Below are 20,574 nucleotides of genomic sequence, written 5' to 3'. Positions count from 1 at the left end.
TGTGGGTTCTAAGCTTGGTAGTAAAGTCAGCTTCAATGAAGTAAGGAATGCCTTGGAAGGGCTTTGGCTCAAATTCGATCAACTTTTGCGTTGCATGCACGCTAGCCTATCTAGCTACTTAGTTAATCAATCAGAAAGAAAAAAAAAACATTGATCTTCGTCTTGTAAAAGTCTTGGATATTGATCTATGAAACATTCTATTTTGAAGCCAAAGAAGCCAAAGATTATCCTAATGTATAGTGACACCAAAATAAAAACAATGAACATTATACAGTATATGTTTAAAGCAACTGTTGGAAAATACCCTACAAAACAAATTAAAAAAAAAAAGATTGTGGCCAAATGTGCGAGAGAAGATAGTAAAATACAATGATATGTTCTAAAAGTTATACAAGACTCGTACTTTATCTAAATGCATACTCTTGAAACATATCATTATATTGATTGAAACAAAGTTAGTCTAATTATACATTTGATTACTCTTTACTTTAAAGTTTAAAGTGCAACTCTTTTTGTTAACTCTCATGCATCTGTATGAAATTGAATTCCTAATCAGTAATCACTACTCACTAATCCGTGAGTAGGCAGCCAATTCATCAAGCTTTGGCGCTTTAAGCTCTACCACTAACCACTTTGTCGAGCAGCCTCATTCCATCTCTCATGGATTTGTCCCTTTTGGCAATTTAATTTAGCCTGCACAAAGCAACCTTTGGACACATTGAAGGGACACACCTGAGGAAAAGAATGATCCATTTGGTGAACCAAAACAAAATGACCTGAGGACAGATGAACAATTCTAGTAATCCAACGTTAATTCATTTTTCAGTCATTACCATTTTCAAAGACTTGAAATTTATTCACCCAAAAAAGAAGAAGAAAAAGACTCGTACTTTAACCCAACAAAGGCAAGAAACATGCAACTCATCGAAAAACAAAAGCGGCAAGAAACATGCACGTTTATATAATGGTCAGAAATTATTGAGAGGTCTCAATGATTGATAGGTGCCAATAAACCCGTGAAGTCCAACTCTATCTTCATCAACCTGGGTGGGTTGGACTTGAGGTTATGTATATCACCTGGTTCTGGGTAGGACCTGAAACCAATAATTTTTGTAATATAGAAAAGCAGAACCCACCAGGAGAAGAGACACAAAGGACAAACAGTTGTCAGAATATTAACGTTTGCATTTAAAAAAATGGTACCGATCGTATACCCCTCTTCTGCTAAATCTCTACACAATTACACATACAACAAGAAGACCAACAGAGCATTACTTCCAATCCAATCGGAGTCTACCAAAACCCAACCAAATGACCTCAATTGGGTTCTCTCTCAACTCCCTGATCCTTTGTTCTACTGTCAGTTCAACTCAGAGCTCAAAAAGACTGAGACCCAGTTCAAGAATGGCTCTGGCCACCCCCACCACATTTGGGTTCAGTAATTTACTCGAGACTTTCACAGTCAACGTTCAGAGAGCAGAGAACAGGCCTCTGAATGTGCCTCTGATTGCTCCTTTTACGATTGCGACTTCGAGGCTTGAACGTGTTGAGAATGTTGCGATCAGAGTTGAGTTGAGAAATGGGTGTGTGGGGTGGGGTGAAGCTCCAATCTTGCCTCATGTGACTGCAGAGGATCAGCACACCGCTATGGTCAAGGCCAAGGAGGCTTGTGAGTTCCTGCTCAGGAATAATGGGATGACTTTGAGTTCGGTTTTGGGAGAGATTGGTGTGCTTCTCCCTGGATATGAGTTTGCTTCTGTGAGTACCAAGATCTGGTTGCTTTGTTTATATGTTGGTGTTTGATGTATGAAAGTTGTGTTCTGAACTCTTGATTGATGAGTGCTTGGTTTAGTGGTATTGGGAACAAAATGGATGTTTTGTTTGGATGGCAGTTTCTATTATTGGTAAAGAGTTTAGTTGCATTTGAAATATGTGTTTGTTTGCTGAGAATAGGTAGGAAGAATAATTGAGTTGGTGAGAGTATTGAAATTGAGGACCAGTTGAGTTCAGTGTCCTTTGTGAGCAACTTTAGGAATTAGTTGAGAACCATCCTTTAATTGGCTTTGTCTTGGTTTGCCTAGGTTGAGAATCTTACTGATATGAAAAATGTGCAGCAAAATATAGTTTATTTAATTGATTCAGTTCTTGTGGTAGAAATGGCTTTTGTGGATCTCTTCTGCAGAAATTTTCTTGCTTTATTAGAAGATTGGATGCTTTTGAAGGGTATATGATTCCTGTGATGTTATTTTTTAATTTTACAAGGAAAGGCAAAGCTACACTACACATTATGGTCACTATAGTTATGCTGACCAATGCCTCTGATGCTCCTGATCCCGTGTATCCTTATCGATCACTGCCTTTGTTGTTACAAACTTTTACAAGACTATAATGAGTTCACTGAATTAACACAATCCCGTATGACTTGAATCATAAGAGAACTACTGTTGCAAATCAGCAGCACCTGATTATAACTGTTAAAGTGTTAATTGATATCTTCATTTTTATAGGATCTTAAATCATTATGAAGTCTTGAACTGTGTACTTGATATTGAAGGTTAGGGCAGGAGTCGAGATGGCTGTAATTGACGCAGTTGCTACAAGTATTGGTGTCCCGTTGTGGAGACTGTTTGGTGGAGCTTCAAATACCATAACCACTGATATAACGGTTAAGTTCTTCTTCAATTAATCTTGAGTAAAAGTAATTCATTTATTTGATTGCCCATATTCGTCTTCATTATATCACTGTTCTGTAGGAGATGTAGGGTGAAGTTGAATTGGCAGTGGTTCTTGTCAATTTATAAACAGCTATGACATCCAAATAGTATGGTCTGCGGTACAAAAGACACGAGTAATTATAGACTGAATTTTATATATGCAGATTCCGATAGTTCCTGCAGCTGAAGCTGCCAAACTGGCTTCAAAGTATTGCAAAGAAGGATTTAAAACTTTAAAGCTTAAGGTGGGAAATAATCTAAATTCAGACATAGAAGTCCTTCAAGCTATAAGAGCAGTCCACCCTGATTGCTCTTTTATCTTGGATGCTAACGAAGGATATAGCTCCAATGAAGCTATCCAAGTTCTTGAGAAATTATATGGTAAATGATACAATCAAAAACACCAGTTGCCATTTAGCATATGTGCTCTGTATAACTCAAGATAGAGAGTTGCTTTTCCAAATAACATAATAAATAAAAATTCTTCCTTTTCTTTTTACCAGAGGTGGGAGTGAGTCCAGTTCTCTTTGAACAACCAGTTCATAGAGATGATTGGGAAGGCCTTGGATATGTTACTCGTATTGCTAGAGAAAGATATGGAGTATCAGTTGCAGCTGATGAGAGCTGTCGAAGTATAGTAGATGTTAAGAAAATAGCAGAAGAAAATCTTGCTAATGTCATTAACATTAAACTTACTAAAGTTGGGGTTGTTGGGGCCCTTGAAATCATTGAGGTTGCAAGAGCATCGGGATTGGATTTGATGATTGGTGGTATGGTTGAGACTAGACTTGCCATGGGCTTTTCTGGCCACCTTGCTGCTGGCCTTGGGTGTTTTAAGTAAGTATGACCCTTGTTTCTATGAAGAAAATTGTTTGTGTCCTACAGGTTTTTGAAATTCCTTGAAGTTTTTAATTAGCTTTATAGTTTTCAAAATCCATGAGTAAGTATCAATATATTCCTTGCAGGTTTATTGATCTAGATACACCCCTATTGCTGTCAGAAGATCCAGTTCTGGAGGGTTATGAAGGTATTTTGATTTCTACATAAACTTTACACTCTGTTCGAAGGAGTTTTTGTTTTTATAATGAAACTTCAATGCAATTTGTCATTATTATTTTTATAATAATTGTGCTTTAAATTATGTTATTTATTCTTTCGGCTAGTTTCTGGTGCTGTTTATAAGTTCAACAACGCTAGAGGCCATGGTGGATTTCTCCACTGGGACAACCTTGCTTGGTAAGTCATAAGCTTCACATCTATTTGATTTCCAATTCTCTTGCGGTACCAGTAATACTGTAATACCATAAAAGTGCTAGTAAATGTCGTGGCTGACTGGTTGTTAGGGATAGTCATAATCTCAATGCCTTATGGTTAAGTGCTGCACTCCTTTATAGAACATTTCACTCCAAGTGCTTACAGCTAACTTATGCTCCTCTTCTCGTGAGACATAAGATTCCTTGGTGCCAAAAATGCATTCATTGCATTGTCTTGGAAGTTGGAACTATTTACTTGTTATTATAAATGCAACTAAGAGATTGTTGTTATTCTAACGATGCAGAGGTATCTGCAGATACGAAGATTCTGATTGTTTGGAGAACAGTTTCAACTCTCCACTGCATATAAGAATGCATTGTGATACTTATGACATGGACGCTAGAGCAGCAGAGCTTTTCAAATCCTATTGTTTGGTGGCGGCTATGTTTCATGTTCAATAAGACGGCAAGAGCTCCAATTTAAGAGACAGTAGAAGGACGTCTGCTGAGATTAATGTATTTTGAGGTCAAACATTTAGATTCGTAGATAATATTATATGGCATTCAGAATTGCAGCACATTTCCACACATTGCAAGAACTGCTTGGCTCATCAGCCTAGTAATTTATGTTAGGCAAACCCTGGCTTGTATTCATTCCAATGCAAAAGAGATGCAGATACATTTGATTTGGGAATCTCGAGATCGAGGAGAATGAACTCGATGGTTGCTTGATTGATTATTGATAGTTGGAAAGTATTTCTTCAAGAATATTAATGATTGTAGGAGCACTACGTACAGAGTTTTTGACTTCAGGTACACATAGAAAGGAATAACCAGTTGAAAAATGAATGATCGAGTTTTGACTAACATTGCCTCCACCGTTTTGGCTCTCAATATATACAGCAACCCAATTAACTATATCCAATCAAACTTTGATGGAGAATGATGCCATTTGGAAATTGAATATATTTCCCTCATTTTCACATTTGGCCTTTACTGATGAATAATTTTAAAGTGAAGAAAGAGTAGAAGCTAGTCAAAGTGATATGAAGATTGGATCAACTTCCATATGCAAGTACACCTTTGCAGATGAGAGTGTTGTCGTTAAAAACCTCTCGAAAAAAGGCTATGCTGCACAAATTTCGTCGACAGTATCTGGCATTGCCGACGAATTTCTTGAGGTCATCTCACTCCTCTCTTGCCAGTTGGCACCCACGTTACAAGTTCATCAAAAATCGGTGTGTTACAGTCTCAGTGAGAAGTCATTGAAAGCTGGTCACATTGCCTTATATTTTGTGAATGATTGATAGACAGTGAGCTCGCTTTATTCTTGGGGACACCCTTCTTTCTGAAAGCATGCATGCCGCAAAATGCATGCCTGAAGCTAATCAACCTCTTTTCTCAGTCACATTGCCCAATAGGTATAATGACACGAGCATGCTTCACCCAACAAAAGTTGGTACACTAATCTATGTTCGATTCATTTCAAATCTAGGCAAGGAGATCTTTAATTACATTCTAACCAAACCAAATCTGATCTAAATAGAGAAAATGGAGAGAAATGATTTCGATTCTATATCATATTGTTGTATTCTAAAGTTTAACAAAGATGATACCACTTCGTTGATCTTATAAAATGCTTTGGAACATGATATAAGTTTTAGTTTTTATGCATGATAAATGTTTTGAAACTCTTTTCCCTCCATTGGCTTACATTTTTCTTTCTGCAAACTCTAAAAGGCGCTTCTACGTGTTTTGTGGAAGTGATGATGGTGAGCTTATCATTGTCAAGTTTTGCATATAAAGGACAATCTTGACTGAAGTGGGCAATAATTAACACTACTGATTAGATGAGCATGACAATTAACTAGTGAATTTACCATGATATCAAAGACCCACACAATCATATCAAGCACTCGAAATTTGACCTTCAATGGGCCACTTAACGCAGCACAAATAGACTAATAATGATTCATGTATCACGCCAATTTCCGTAAGGTCTTCCAGTTTTTTTTTTTTTTTGGTTAAATTAAGTTCTTCCAGTTCAATGAAGACATTTATAATTATATCAGGAATATTGAAATTTCAGAGTTAAGAATTATTATATTAATTATTATTTGAGGTATACCCTACACAATAACTGAATATAAGAATTTCAATACTTTAGAGCACTGTAAAACACTCCGATAATCACCATCACTATGCATTCTGTAACATAATTACATAAGCAAAATAAATGAATTATGGGTACTGTAACTGTAAAATTACTTGAAAAGAGACGAGCGCCTATTAAGGTAAAAGAGCAAAGAAAAAACATGCTTTCACATCTTTAGTCTTTGTCATGTGTGATGACTAATCAAATTTGAGGTGTCATGTACCAAATTTATCATTTATTTATGTCAAATGAACTTCGTGAAGTATATTTTTTGAAGCTAAGAATTTGAATTTAGAGGTTTATCTACTATGATGGAGAAAAATATATCACTCAATAAACTAGTCACTAACTTCGAATTAGCCACTTTTGTTACGTACAATTGCAATTTAGAACCGAAATGTGATCTAGAGAGATCTAGATAGGGAAAGTTACGTATTTTGCACTACGGATAACAAGGGAAATGATGATGATTAGTGATTAAAACCATGATTACACAGAAATTCCGAGTGCAGGATCAAAACAATGATGAAAGCATGTGAGCTCCATATGATAAAAATGGCCAAAATTGCACAAATCGATTATCACCGAAAGGCACGAAGTGATCGATGGTTTAAAGTGCGAGCATGCGCTATACTTTTACAAATAGCAATCAAGAAAATGAATTGTTTTCTTAACTAGTGGGTATAAGTCTACTCAATGCAGGTTAGGCTTTGAAATGTGGGATGTACGGTCCACTTTCTACATATAATTTTGGACTAAATTTAGTTTGCCCCCTTAAACTTTGGGGCAAACATCAGTTTAGTCCATGATCTTTTTTTTTAATCATGATGGTCCCTGCACTTCCAATTTCCATCACCCGAGTCTAAATTTCAAATTTAACTCCGAACATGACGTCATACGGTGAGTTGGCACCGACAAGCATGACCCACTATTCAGACTTCAACCCTCAGTTTGGACGAAATGTCCAAACTACCCTTAAACCTCTTTTCCTCGTCTCTCTTCCTAAAACCCGAGAGCTCCTCTCTCTCTCTCTCTCAACCCTTTCTCTCTCTTCACCTCCACCATGTCGACTTCCCCCTCAGATCACGACCACAATAACTCCGATCCGATCCCGACCCGCCTCTATAGCTTGTTGCAGGATCTCTAAGATTCAATTCAAAACCTTTACCGGCCAGCTCCCCACCTCGCCGGAGTTCCTTTGTCGAGGAGTCCCGCCGCCAGCGCTGCTCCCGGGACGAGAAGCTCACCTTCAACACTGGACCTACCTCATCGGCGCTATTGGCTGGGAATCTATCGGCATCATCTCTGGCGTCCAGTCGTTCGAGGTCGGCAACACCACGAAGCTCAGGATCGATTGGATTTCGTTGGGTACCTAGGTATCTGGGTTTCATTGAAAATTAGAAATTTGAATTGGATTTCGGAGGACGAAAAGTGTGTGAAGATGAGCATAGAGGTGGCAATTACAAGGGGGATCAAGTCTTGTTTGCATAACCGGTGAAGTCTACATCTTTGGATCGGACCGTAACTAATTGCTCACCTGGTGTTTGTGAGCTTCTGGGGTGGTGGAAATGGCGGAGGGGCTGAGGTTGGTGGTGGTCTATCGGAGGCAGCCTCCACTGCTTAGTTGCCCACAGCGAGTTCGAATCGTACGGATGGTCTCCTCTGATCTCGCCCAATCAGACGTTGGGCCTCCGTTGCAGCTTCGCCCCCATCGTCTCTGATGAACCCATCATGAATTGCCCGTCGTTGATCTCCGGTGGTTGTATCTCATCCATCACTTCTATCGAATCTTAATAAAGACTCGAGCTTTATCTCTGTGTTTGTTTTGAAAAATGCTTAGTGGAGGAGGAAATGGAGGTGAAATTGGGAAACTCGGGATGAAAATGGTGAAGATATAAGTGGAGGAGGTGCTCAAGTATTTAGGGCCAGAGAGTTGGGAAACAAGAGATGTAGAGGCCACTGCCATTTCTGAGAGAGTGAGTCGAAGATTCGAGGGGGGGGGGAGAGAGAGAGAGAGAGGTGCAGGTTTATTGTTCTGCGTTTTTTTTTTATTTTTTGTTTTTTTTTTATTGTTAAATGTCTATTTTACCTTTCATGTAGGTCATACTGTCGGTGCCAACTCACCGTATGACATCATGTTCGGAGTTAAATTTGAAATTTGGACTCAGGTGATGGAAATTGGAAGTGCAGGGACTATCATGATTAAAAAAAAAAGATCATAGACCAAACTGATGTTTGTCCCAAAGTTTAAGGGGGCAAACTGAATTTAGTCTTATAATTTTTCAGAAGACATTGCCTCAGATTCTATATTGTTGCAAATAGGGTGAGAAGGATATTAGAGTAGGCAAGGCCTTCTTGAGAAACCACTACGAAAATATTCCAAAGATGAGCTCCACTAAAGGACAGTCACCATGATAAGTGATGAGGGGCTCCAAAGCTGTAGCATAATTTAGGTAAGAGTGTCCAATGAAAAACTAGCTAATGAGAACTTTATTTTTCATGTAAGATCGGAAGGGATTTAGAGTACCGACATACACTTGCATTATCAGAAATAAACAGCCGGATAACATTAATTTGGTGAAAAGTTGATCAAGAACTGAAATCGCTTTTAGGTGTTTAGGTGTTGGATCACATGCATTGCCGGTGCAAAAAAGAATTTTTATTGTGAATATTTTCAAACACCTTATGTAACCCTTATAAATGCACATCATTGACCAGCCATACATTGAGTGTGCGCCGTGCGGTCCTAATTAAATTATGCTCCCAAAATTGTGTGCGTCAATAGTGAAGCCACTAATAACAGAAATTCAGAGTCCATGAATTAATACACTGTGCACCTTAACCATGATTTATTTTTCTAGTAGATATTTGTTAGTTAAGATTATCTATAACTCTATAAGGTAAAACATAGCATATATTGAGTCAAAAATGGTGATTAACATGAAAATTCCGATTAACATTATTCTCAAAAATAGTATTTTAGAGTCAATTTAATTTTTAAGCTTTGCTTGAGTGCTTGAACGTATATTGGGTTAAAAAGTCATCTCAAGAACAGGTGCATTCCAATCAACTGGTAAGAATGGCAATGGGGCTAGCTGGCCTTTGATTCTAGTATAATCGAATTGACCAAAACCAATTCTTGGGTAGCTATTACCTAGAAAAACAACTCTAGGGTAACTTGAAAAGTTGAAAAAAATAAAAAATTAAAAAAAGGGTGGTGACATGTTATTCTACTATATTTCCTCTTCTATAAATTGGGAGGGCACCCAAGGCAAACGCATCACTCAGCACACTCACTACCCACTTAACACTATCTCATTCTCTCTTTCTTTGAGGTTTGACATTGTAACACTGAAAATGAAGGCATCATATGTCGCAATTGCATTATGCACTGTGGTTGTGGTGATGCTGGCCACAGCAGAGGTGTCCATGGCAGCTGTGACTTGCAGCCCAGTAGAGCTGAGCTCCTGTGCAAGTGCAATAAGCTCTAATACTCCACCATCAAATCTATGCTGCACCAAAATCAAGGAGCAGAAGCCTTGTCTCTGCCAGTACCTCAACAACCCCAACCTCAAGAAATTCGTTAACACCCCGAATGCTCGGAGAGTTGCTAGGACTTGTGGCACTCCCTTCCCCAGGTGCAGCTAGAGCCTGAGATATATATAATTTATCTCTGTGTCATATACATGGATAATGCTTCATTAGTACCATGGATAGGGATTACAGAGAGTTTATTAATTTGCTTATATTAATATGTGCTATGCTACGTACTTAAGTTTTAATAGCTATTAGTTCTTATATAAGGTGGTTCTTGTTGGATGTCAGCATTTTCAGTCTCCTGGTGTTGTGGTCTATCATGAGTAGTATGTATGGTTGTCATTTGTAAAGTGTTATTTCTATATAATGAAAATCCAGAGTATTGCTGAATATGGTATCTACATTGCCCAAGCTAGCTCTGATCTTTATATCTGCAAATATTGCAGCCCAATATCTACTTATTCTAATGCCAGTCATAACCTAGCCTAAATTGACATACCCTTTTCTGGTTCTTTCCTGATCGTCATTCGTCAAGGGTGTCCAAATGGTCTCCAGGCACACGAAACGAGGATGGGGCTAGACAAGAAACAATGAGATCCATTTAAAAAATAATAATAATAATAATGAGATAAAAAAATTTCAACATTGCCCAGTACCATTTGGTCTAGTGGCATAGTCTCCCCTTCGTAAGTGGGAGGCTGTGAGTTCGACTCACGAAAGACTAGTTGTAGCATTTGAGTTGTTTATTTGATCAAAAAAAAAAAAATTCAACATTCACCATTCTCTTTTCAAATGCTCACAACTAGAGAATCGTATGGAGTGTTTCCACTTAAAATGATAGGTACACTAGGAGAGATTTCCATCCATACGTAGTAGGCGACTCAATTTCCATTGAGTTAAAAATGGTAGCTTGTCAAAGTTGCTAAACTATTCTACAAACTGTTGCAAATCTATAGTCACTCAAACTATTTATCGAAATGACTAAATACTAGTTACTTCATGTACTTTGCTTTTTAAAATAGTTCATTCCCTCACACTCTATTATATCTATCACTTCCTCCTTTTTTTTTTTAATTTCTTTTTTTTTTCTCTTTTTATTTTATTTTTTCTACTTACCTTTTTTTTTTTTTTCCTTATAAAGAGGATCAAAGGATTTCACTCCTACCTCTGTGGTGACTCGATTCCAGGACCTGGATCCTAGGTAGTGAGCGCTCTAACCACTGAGCTAACACCACTTCATCATTTTTTCTACTTACCTTACCTATTCCATCACTGAGCGCTCTCTCTCTCTCAAGAGAGAGAGAGAGAGAGAGAGAGAGAGAGAGAGAGAGAGAGAGAGAGAGAGAGAGAGAGAGAGAGAGAGAGAGAAGAAGTAAGCAAAAAAAAAATTTAAAAAGAGAGGAAAATTTTCATTAAAAAATGAGGAAGTGAGGGGTATAATAGACATTTTGGACATATTATGTGAGAAATTGGGAGAACAAGGAGTAATCTCTTAAATTTTAGAAAGTGACAAACTAAATTGTTTTAGGAAGCAAAGTACATGGAGTAACTAGTATTTAGTCATTCTCCAAATCCAGAAGATTAGAAAGGGTGCAGCAACCTAGAACAGAAACTAGACACATTTTTCCTTCTTCCATAAAAATTTCACATTCCAATTAAATATGAGTAGAAAACTATAGGCTTGCAATTTTAGTGTTCTACTATGCAGATTCTACTGTAAGCTGATTCTGATATTGACGTACTTGGTTAGCCATTGTCGAAGCTACATCGCACTAAATTAAAAACTGTTTCTCAAGCATATGTGAGACATGTATGTCTAAGTTCCTGTGAATTTTTACGTCCATATTCCTATTGATTTAGGAACTATAGTCTTCCAAAGTCAAGGTCTCAAGTCATCTATTGAAGTCAAGGTTCAAGTCTTCTATCTTGAAATTAATATTGATATCGAAATGTTTAGGAACTGTAGCCTTCCAAAGTCAAGGTCTCAAGTTTTCTATTGATGTCATGGTTTTTTTTTTAAGAGATTAGGGGATATTAGGCTATTAGCTCTTCCAAGGCAGACAATGTAGGGAACATGTCCGACCTTCAAACTTGAAGGCGAAGGGTGATGCGGGAAGCATGAACACGACAGTAAGAGGCTCCGTCAAGCGTTGAAAGCCATATGAGATGAACTAGAATCCACTAGCAATTACGGGCACAGCCGTAAGAAACATAGAGAAACTTCTCTAATATTTGGTTTTTTTATTGATAACTTGAATGAAAATTACAATCTAAGAGGTGCCTTATATATAGGGCACATAGCATAAACCTAATACAACTAGAAAACAAAAAGAATAATTTATTATAGACTAAAACTAGAAAACCTAATTAAAGATTAGAAATAGAATCCGAGATACTAAAGAATATTACGCAAATATATAATTGGAATCTCAACCAAGATTTTGTTCGAGAATCCCGATATATCCAAAATAGTAATTTATGATTAATTCCATCATTAAGAAGCTTATTTGAATACCAATTTCCAATATTCAAATTATTCTTCTTAATATGAAGACGCTTCTTTCTTTTCAAGATTTTTGGTTGAAATCGGCTAAAATCTCGTCCTACATCAGTCTCCTCCACTTGAAAAGAACTCGACCTCGAGTTCCTCTTGAATGCAGCTCGATCATTAGTAGGAATAAAACATGATAAGCCATCAACTTCAATATTCTCGAAATTAAAAGGTATCACCATGAATCCAATACCGTAGACAAGTTTAGAATAAGTATCTTGAAACTTGAACTCCTCCACTTGAAAAGGAATGGGCATTGACTTCTCCTTGGGTTGATCTTGAACACAATTAGGCATGCATGACATGGGTATCGATGTGATGAATGAATCAGCTTCATTGTCTTTAATGAGTTTCTCTTCAATCTTCAAAGTAACTTCTTCATGTTCCTTTTCACATACCTCAGGATGGTCATTCTTGATGTTCTTCCTTCCAGGCTTGATTTTAATTTTGTGCGACTCCCACCTAAATAAATATGTGTTGTCTTTGCAATAACCACCTTTGACACTTTCATGCCATGATCTTTCAAAAAGCATATTAGTGTCGTCCATGTCAATCACATGACAAGTAACCTCTTCTTTATAAAATTTTCCCATAGAGACAGGAACTTTACAAACCTCTGTTACTTGTGCATATTCATCCTCCCCAAATGGAATCCAGTATGGATCACTCAGCTTCACTGTCGGTAATTGAAAATAATCCACAACTTTGTTTGCTACAAAGTTCTCTCGTAGCCACTGTCAATTATTACAGAGCATACCTTGTCTGTGATGATACATGTAGTTCTGAAGTCATCATAATCCGGTGTTGTGAATATCCAACGTTCCATATTTCTTCTTCTTTTCTCTCTTTTTTTTTTCTTTTTTTTTTTGGATTGATAAGGTTGTCCTAGGGCGAATCCCTTGGCATGTTCCTCTTCAACGAAACTTTCTTTGATAGATACTCTACGACCAACGTCGTTGAGGTTGGTGGTAGTGAACTTCTCCCTTGGATCGTCGTCTGCTAAGAAGCGGGCGATACCCGCTCTGATACCAAATGATGCGGTAAGCGTGAACACGATAGTAAGAGGCTCCGTCAAGCGTTGAAAGCCATATGAGATGAACTAGAATCCACTAGCAATTACGGGCACATCCGTAAGAAACATAGAGAAACTTCTCTAATATTTGGTTTTTTTTATTGATAACTTGAATGAAAATTACAATCTAAGAGGTGCCTTATATATAGGGCACATAGCATAAACCTAATACAACTAGAAAACAAAAAGAATAATTTATTATAGACTAAAACTAGAAAACCTAATTAAATATTAGAAATAGAATCCTAGATACTAAAGAATATTACACAAATATATAATTGGAATCCCAACCAAGATTTTGTTCGAGAATCCCGATATATCCAAAATAGTAATTTATGATTAATTCCATCATTAAGAAGCCTATTTGAATACCAATTTCCAATATTCAAATTATTCTTCTTAATATGAAGACGCTTCTTTCTTTTCGAGATTTTTAGTTGAAATCGGCTAAAATCTCGTCCTACATCAAAGGGTCTGCCCCACTTTGGAAACCGACCACTAGTCCCCCTATTCAATTTATTAGTAATAAAGAAAAAGTACAAAGTCCAAAAGAGGTACAAAAATGGCAATGAAAGATAAGAGAAAGGGAACTTCCCCCTCATGTACAATTCTAAAAGAAAGAAACAACCACAAAATTATATAGCTAGCACCCAAAATATGCCAAATTTTCTCTTGCAGCTTCATGAAGTTGATCATGTAGTTAACCTTGCGCACAACTTCCTGAAAATAAAAGCCTCTTCAAAAGGCGTGAGTGTTTGGACCCAAAATGAGCATTTTGGCCTGACAAGGCGCGTCTTGGAGAAATTGAGCCAATGTCAGTGGCTCAAGCTATATATTGTCGACAAGTTGGAAATATATATTTAGAGGCTAAATAAAGCCTACTATGGAAGCATGAAAAGTCAACTTTAGCACATTTTCCTACTTCGACTAGGAGAAACCGAGCTAAACAAGGAATGAGGGGCGGAAGACTAACCAAATGAAATCCAAATGAGCTAAAACTGTGCAGATTAATTCTAGACATCCCAAGGATCATTTCTTATGAAGAGTGTCAGAGCTATTTATGAGTGGAAATCCAATTTTCTACAGAAGCAAAACTGGAAAACTGGACCTGTAAGAGGTCCAGCAGCGTTTCCGGCCCAACCACTATACCAAAAGCTCTGAAATTTGACCAGGATGATCTACACTCATAGTGGAACATTTTTTATGAAGAAGTCACAGTCAAAATCTGAATTCTTGATGGAGATATAATTGAAGGAATAAATGAGCCGAAAGTGCTTCCTTATCTCCAAAATTCATCATTCCTTATCTCCAATTATGCTTCCTTATCTCCTTATCTCCAAAATTCATCATTCTTTATCTCCAATTATGCTTCCTTATCTCCAAAATTCATCATTTCTTATCTCCAATTAATGCTCCACTATCATTTGTTTAATGCCAACTACTTTGGCATGGTAGCCTATAAATAGAGGTTACAATGAAACACTTAAACACTTAAACACACAATTCACAACAACAATCTCTAAGATTATCCAAGCCTCTCTAAGAGCAACTCTCTCCTTCTCTTACCGGTAGTCACACTCCAGTCTTAGTTTCCTCACGAGTCGACTGTTAGTGCCACCAAACCTTCCAGCCAAGCTAAAGTCACGCTTTAGCAAATTCTCCTCACTTCCTAGTAGTTCTCGCTCTGCTCGATCTACAACATCGAGTATCGATTGTGATTTTGAAGAAGCTCAGCAAAAGTCATCGCCACGAGGCACAAAGAATCCCACGACGAGGTTGGTGCTCTCCTCGTCCACAATCGCTTGAAAGAAGTCATGTCAAGGGACACCCCCGACGACCGCACCCGAACGGTGCTGGCACGCCCGCGCAAGAAAAGAGACTGTTTACCAGCTGCAGCAAAATTAGAGCCAAACAGTGAGCAATTACAAAAAACCAACAGAATCCTTTGGGCAACCATATAAACTTCCTTCATCATGCCACTTTCAGGATTTAAATAAGCAACCAATAATCAAAATGAAAAACAATAATTTGGGAGTTCCAAAAAATCATCTTGCAAGTACCTGTGAAGCTCCGTAGGAGGCTAGCATACCAAGTAAACTAGTCACTTGAAATACCTAAATTTGCCATCTTGTCCACTGCTGCACTCCCTTCTCTAAAAATACGAGTGCTACAAAATTTAGGGGTGGGCATTTTGTACCGAAAATGCGGTTACCGACCCGAACCGCACCGAACTAAAACGGTTTCGTTTTATGATCACACCGCACCGAACCGTATATATAAAAGCGGTTCGGTTGCGGTTTTGGGTCATAAACCGCCCGATTTAAACCGACCCACACCGAATTTATTTTAATTACATTTTATTTATTTATTATTTCTTTATTGATGGAAATGTTGGTTTTCAATATATAAGAAATCCATTTTTGATTAGGTTTTCAGTTTGTAATAAGTTGCTATGTTTTCTTGATCATTGATATATATATATATATATATATATGTGTGTGTGTGTGTGTGTGTGTGTGTGTGTGTAATAAGTTGTTATGGTCTTTCTGCAAGTTGCTTGATATTTGGGTGATATTTGCCGATTTGTGTGGACTCTAAATGCATTCAAAATTTATTTATGCCTTATTGAAATTGTTAGGTAAAAATAAGCTTGATTTTGGCCCTTTCTTTCTAGTTGAAATTAATAAATAGCTCCAAACCGAAACCGACCCGCACCACACCGAAAAATGGTGTTACCAAAATAATCGGTTCAGCCTTTTTGTAATGCGATTGCGGTTTGATATATAGGCCAACCGAAAAAAGCGGTTTGGTTGCGGTTTGGGCCTCAAACCGAACCGAGCCGCACCGCGCCCACCCCTAACGAAATTGCACTTGTTGAATTTTCTTAGACAATTTTACCATCTAACTCTTAGGTCCCATAGAGCAGAAAACGACTTAGAAGAAATAGACGCTATCACACTAATATAATCACTTTCCAACCACAGAGTGAACCAACCTCTATTAATGTCAAGGTCTCAAGTCTTCTATCTTGAAATTAATATTGACATCGAAATATACAAGTCCCTTGCACTGTGGCAACCGTGTTTGACAGTTTAGTTTAGGCAATTCATAACTGGACATATGCTCTAAAGTCATTTGACCCTCTTACCATGTTCATTTACTAATAAAGACTGTACAATTCACTTATACCGTATATATTAAAATTTGTATAACTGTATGAGAGTGACTTTAAAACGCCAAAAGATAATTATTTAAATTAAATTAAATTAAACAGTTGTAGATCTCCTTTAAAAAAAAACAGTTGTAGAATTTGGCAAGAACAATTGGAAGCAGTTTCTTAGTAACTGCTTAATAATACATCGCTGTAACAATCTTATTCTAATAACACTTGAGCATGACTGCTTGCTTTTTCCTAGCACATGAATTCTCATTCAACTCGAAGACGAAGTAGAGGCAAAAGGATTAGGAGGCAGGGTTAAATGGTCGCCTTCACCTTCACTTCATAATAATAATACCATAAAAATAAAAGTAAAAATAAGAAGAAGAAGAAGGACATTGCTTTTCTTTTCGATTATTGCTGGAGATACCAAGAACCTGTCTATCATAGACTAGTCAAGCAGTGAAGTCTACAATTGATGCCAATAAACTTTTAACTAGTTTGATTAAACTTCAAAATTGACTTGCATTATGGCAGCCTTGTTTGACAGACCGATAGGTGTGCATGGATTAGTGTTTAGACAATTCATTTCATCTACTAATTGGAGATATCAAGTCATCGAACGTTGGCGCAATTCACGCCGAATTGGAGATATCCTCTCTAGTCATCTGAACTTCTTATTTAGTTAACTATGATTAGCATTTGTAGTAAATATTTGTTAGTTAAGATTATCTGTAACTCTATAAGGTAAAACATTGCACATATTGAGGGCAGCTACACCAGTCATTTATAATCAGCAGTTTCATTGATGAAAACTTGAGGGCAGCTGCACCAGTCCTTATTTCAAAAAAACAAAAAAAACATTGCACATATTGAGTGAAAATGATTTTAAAAGAGGCTATCAACATTATTCTAAAAAATAGTATGTATTTAAGAGCCATATTTATTTTTAAGCGTTATTAGTTAGTTTTGAGCTTGAACCTGATGGTACGAATGGCAATGGAGCTAGCTGGCCTTCGATTCTAGTAAAATGGATTGGACCAAAACCAAGTCTGGGGGGGGGGGGTAGCTATTAACCTAGAAAAAGACATCTTGGATAACTTGAAAAGTTGAAAAAGTAAAAGTGAAAACTAAAAAAAGGGTGGTTTCCTGATCTTCTATAAATTGGGAGGGCACCCAAGGCAAATGCATCATCACTCAGCACACTCACTACCCAATTAACACTATCTCATTCTCTCTTTCTTTGAGGTGTGACATTGTAGCACTGAAAATGAAGGCATCATATGTCGCAATTGCATTATGCACTGTGCTTGTGGTGATGCTGGCCACAGAAGAGGTGTCGGTGGAAGCTGTGACTTGCAACCCGGTAGAGCTGAGCTCCTGTGCAAATGCAATAAGCTCTAATACTCCACCATCAAATCTATGCTGCACCAAACTCAATCAGCAGAAGCCTTGTCTCTGCCAGTACCTCAACAACCCCAACCTCAAGAAATTCGTTAACAGCCCGAACGCTCGGAATGTTGCTAGGACTTGTGGAGTGCCCTTTCCCAGGTGCTAGAGCCTGAGATATAATCTCTGTGTCATATACGTACATGGGTAATCATGGATAGGGATTACAGAGAGTTGGTTAATTTGCATATATTGGTATGTGCTATATATGCTACTTAATTTGTACTTTCAAGGCACTGCTAGCTATTAGTTCTTATGGAAAATAAAGTGGTCCTTGTTGGATGTCAGCATTTTCAGACACCGAGACTATCATGAGTCGTATGTATGGTTGTAATTTATAAAGTGTTGTTTCTATATAATGAAAATCAAGAGTAGAAGTTTGGATATCTGGTATCTACATTGCCCAAGCTAGCTCTGATCTTTAGATCTGTAAATATTGCAGCCCTATATTACTTATTCTAATGCTAGTCATAACCTGGCCTAAATTGAGATGCCCTTTTCTATTTCTTTCTGATCGCCAAGAGTGCCAATATGGTCTCCAACACAAACAAGACTCAAGACTGACCAAGAGATAAGTACCGTCGAACTTGCCAAAATTGTTGTACTTGCACTCCCAATAACTATTGTAGAACTTGACAAAACAAGAAATTATTAACTGGTAAACTGAGAGAGAGAGAGAGAGGGTCAGTAAATTAACTTACAGAACAATGCATTTAACTTGTAAAACCTACCAGAAATGTAAAGATGGACGAAATATATGGAAGAACGGTTGAGCGAGTTTTGATGTCCTCGACAATTTGTCCCATCATTTTAGTGTCGACAACATCTCTATGGACAGCAGCCACCGAAGGCTTATCACATTCAATATCAATGTTACTTCACCCGATGTCGACGATAGCCCATGAGCCACACCTTTTGCTAGCTTATGAGCTGTTAGAATCTTATTTGGAAATTGTGAGATAATGATCTCACATTGGAGACAAGTCTCTCTCTTGTACCGTTTATATCTATTTACACAAGAATCATATTAAGTGGACAAGATAAGAGGCAAGGTCCATCGGATGGGAGGCAAGGCCCGTCAGTAAATTTTCCTTGGCTATGAACAGTGTAGGAGCTTTAGTATATAGTAAATATCTGTATATGTCTATAATCAAGATCTTTCTTGTTTTTTAACATGACTATTCTACCCTTATGATTAAATAGGATGTAATCTAACTTCCTTAATTGTAGCCGGATGTTTTTGAACTTGAATTATGACCACAAATTTAAAATTTATGACAATCTATTTAATTATTGATTTTTTTTCTTATCTATACTATTATTAAGAGAAGAGGGTTTGTTAGCCAAAATCCAAAATTTTGACAGAAATGACCCTAGAAAATTAATAAACTTTGAGAATTAATTAAATCATAAGGACAGTTATGACATTTACAAAATATATTTTTATTAAAAAAATAAATAAAAATATAACCCACAACCCACTTTTCTCTCCCATTATCTCCTCTACAATAACCGTTTTCTTTTTTTATTTTCAGAAAAAAAAAAAAAAAAAAAACCTGCACATGCAGAGCATGTGTGGAGAAAGGCTAGTTTAATATAATTAAGGGTGATTCTAGTTATACCTCTAAATTTGATATTTGGACCTCTAACTTTTTTCAGTTATTAATTAATAGACTTTGTCAAGTCATATGAAAAAACAAATAAGGACAGAGTGAGAAAAATGAAGAAAAAAAATTACTTTTCTTACCTCCCCAATGACTTGTCATATGGATGATTCGCTCTAGTACGAGTGTATGAATGAAGAACACCCCAGAAGGCTGTGGGTCTTACTCGAAGAAAGATTTGGCAACGTCCGTGACTCCCTGCTTCTCAATCAATATCGCATCTGTGATCTCTTTACCACAGAATTCCATTAAGGATTTAATGCGAAGTGCTTCCAAGTTGTAGTCAAGAACTGACTTGAAATCACATAAGCGAAGGCTATGCCAAGTGATGGCATCACTCTAGATTGGAGGTTATCACTCTATAAATAACCTCCAATCTAGCATAAACACTTGGGTATTTTAAATCAATTGTAGGTGTTATAAATAACCTCCTATCTAGGTATTATAAATAATCAGACATCTACCTAACAATTGGATATTATAAATAACCTCCAATCTGGCATAAACACTTGGGTATTTTAAATCAATTGTAGGTGTTATAAATAACCTCCTATCTAGGTATTATAAATAATCACACATCTACCTAACAATTGGATATTATAAATAACCTCCAATCTGGCATAAACACTTGGGTATTTAAAATCAATTGTAGGTGTTATAAATAACCTCCTATCTAGGTATTATAAATAATCATACATCTACCTAACAATTGGATATTATAAATAACCTCCTATCTAGGTATTATTAGGGCTGTCAATTCCGACACGACCCGATAACACGACTTAAAACCCGCACGATTAAAAAGCAGGTCGGCAGCGGGTCAATCTGTCATGACCCGTTTAATAAATGGGTCGGCCGCGGGTCAACCTGTCAACACGGAATGAACCTGTATAACCCGATTATGCTATACTTCTTCTTGAAATTTTGGACGTTGGGAGTATTTGGTCCTAGGATTGGACAATTTGAAATATTTTTCTTCATCATTATTGGATTTAATTATTTATGAATTATATATAATTATT

General features: G+C 37.1%; 2 protein-coding genes and 1 long non-coding RNA gene across 5 annotated transcripts; 2 read left to right on the top strand and 1 right to left on the bottom strand.

Moving 5' to 3' along the window:
• Positions 1–20: 20 nt before the first annotated feature.
• Positions 21–4,735, top strand: LOC133746049 (L-Ala-D/L-amino acid epimerase). 3 transcript variants are annotated; one of them, XM_062174210.1, is made up of 7 exons: positions 22–1,758; positions 2,555–2,665; positions 2,879–3,095; positions 3,218–3,551; positions 3,680–3,741; positions 3,878–3,950; positions 4,273–4,735. In XM_062174210.1, coding segments are annotated over exons 1-7 (1,245 nt in total). In that variant the 5' UTR covers positions 22–1,311; the 3' UTR covers positions 4,274–4,735. The 3 variants fall into 3 exon arrangements, with proteins under 3 accessions (XP_062030192.1, XP_062030194.1, XP_062030193.1); XM_062174209.1 differs by having other exon boundaries at positions 23–1,758; positions 4,285–4,735; XM_062174208.1 differs by lacking the exon at positions 4,273–4,735 and having other exon boundaries at positions 21–1,758; positions 3,878–3,954.
• A 4,658-nt stretch (positions 4,736–9,393) lies between these two features.
• LOC133743134 (non-specific lipid-transfer protein 2-like) lies at positions 9,394–10,049 on the top strand. Its single transcript, XM_062170929.1, has one exon. It carries the CDS (start codon positions 9,480–9,482, stop codon positions 9,768–9,770), a length of 291 nt encoding a protein of 96 aa, XP_062026913.1. The 5' UTR covers positions 9,394–9,479; the 3' UTR covers positions 9,771–10,049.
• Positions 10,050–18,048: 7,999 nt separating this feature from the next.
• On the bottom strand, positions 18,049–20,011 carry LOC133743135 (uncharacterized). The gene is made up of 2 exons (XR_009862975.1): positions 19,636–20,011; positions 18,049–18,984 (listed from the first exon to the last, which is right to left on the bottom strand). It is a non-coding gene; the product is annotated as an uncharacterized LOC133743135 (long non-coding RNA).
• Positions 20,012–20,574: the final 563 nt, after the last annotated feature.

The sequence above is a fragment of the Rosa rugosa genome, chromosome 4, assembly GCF_958449725.1.
Source record: "Rosa rugosa chromosome 4, drRosRugo1.1, whole genome shotgun sequence".
NCBI lineage: Eukaryota > Viridiplantae > Streptophyta > Magnoliopsida > Rosales > Rosaceae > Rosa > Rosa rugosa.
Note: the sequence above shows the minus strand (reverse complement) of the source record. Positions and strands in the feature narration are given on the sequence as shown.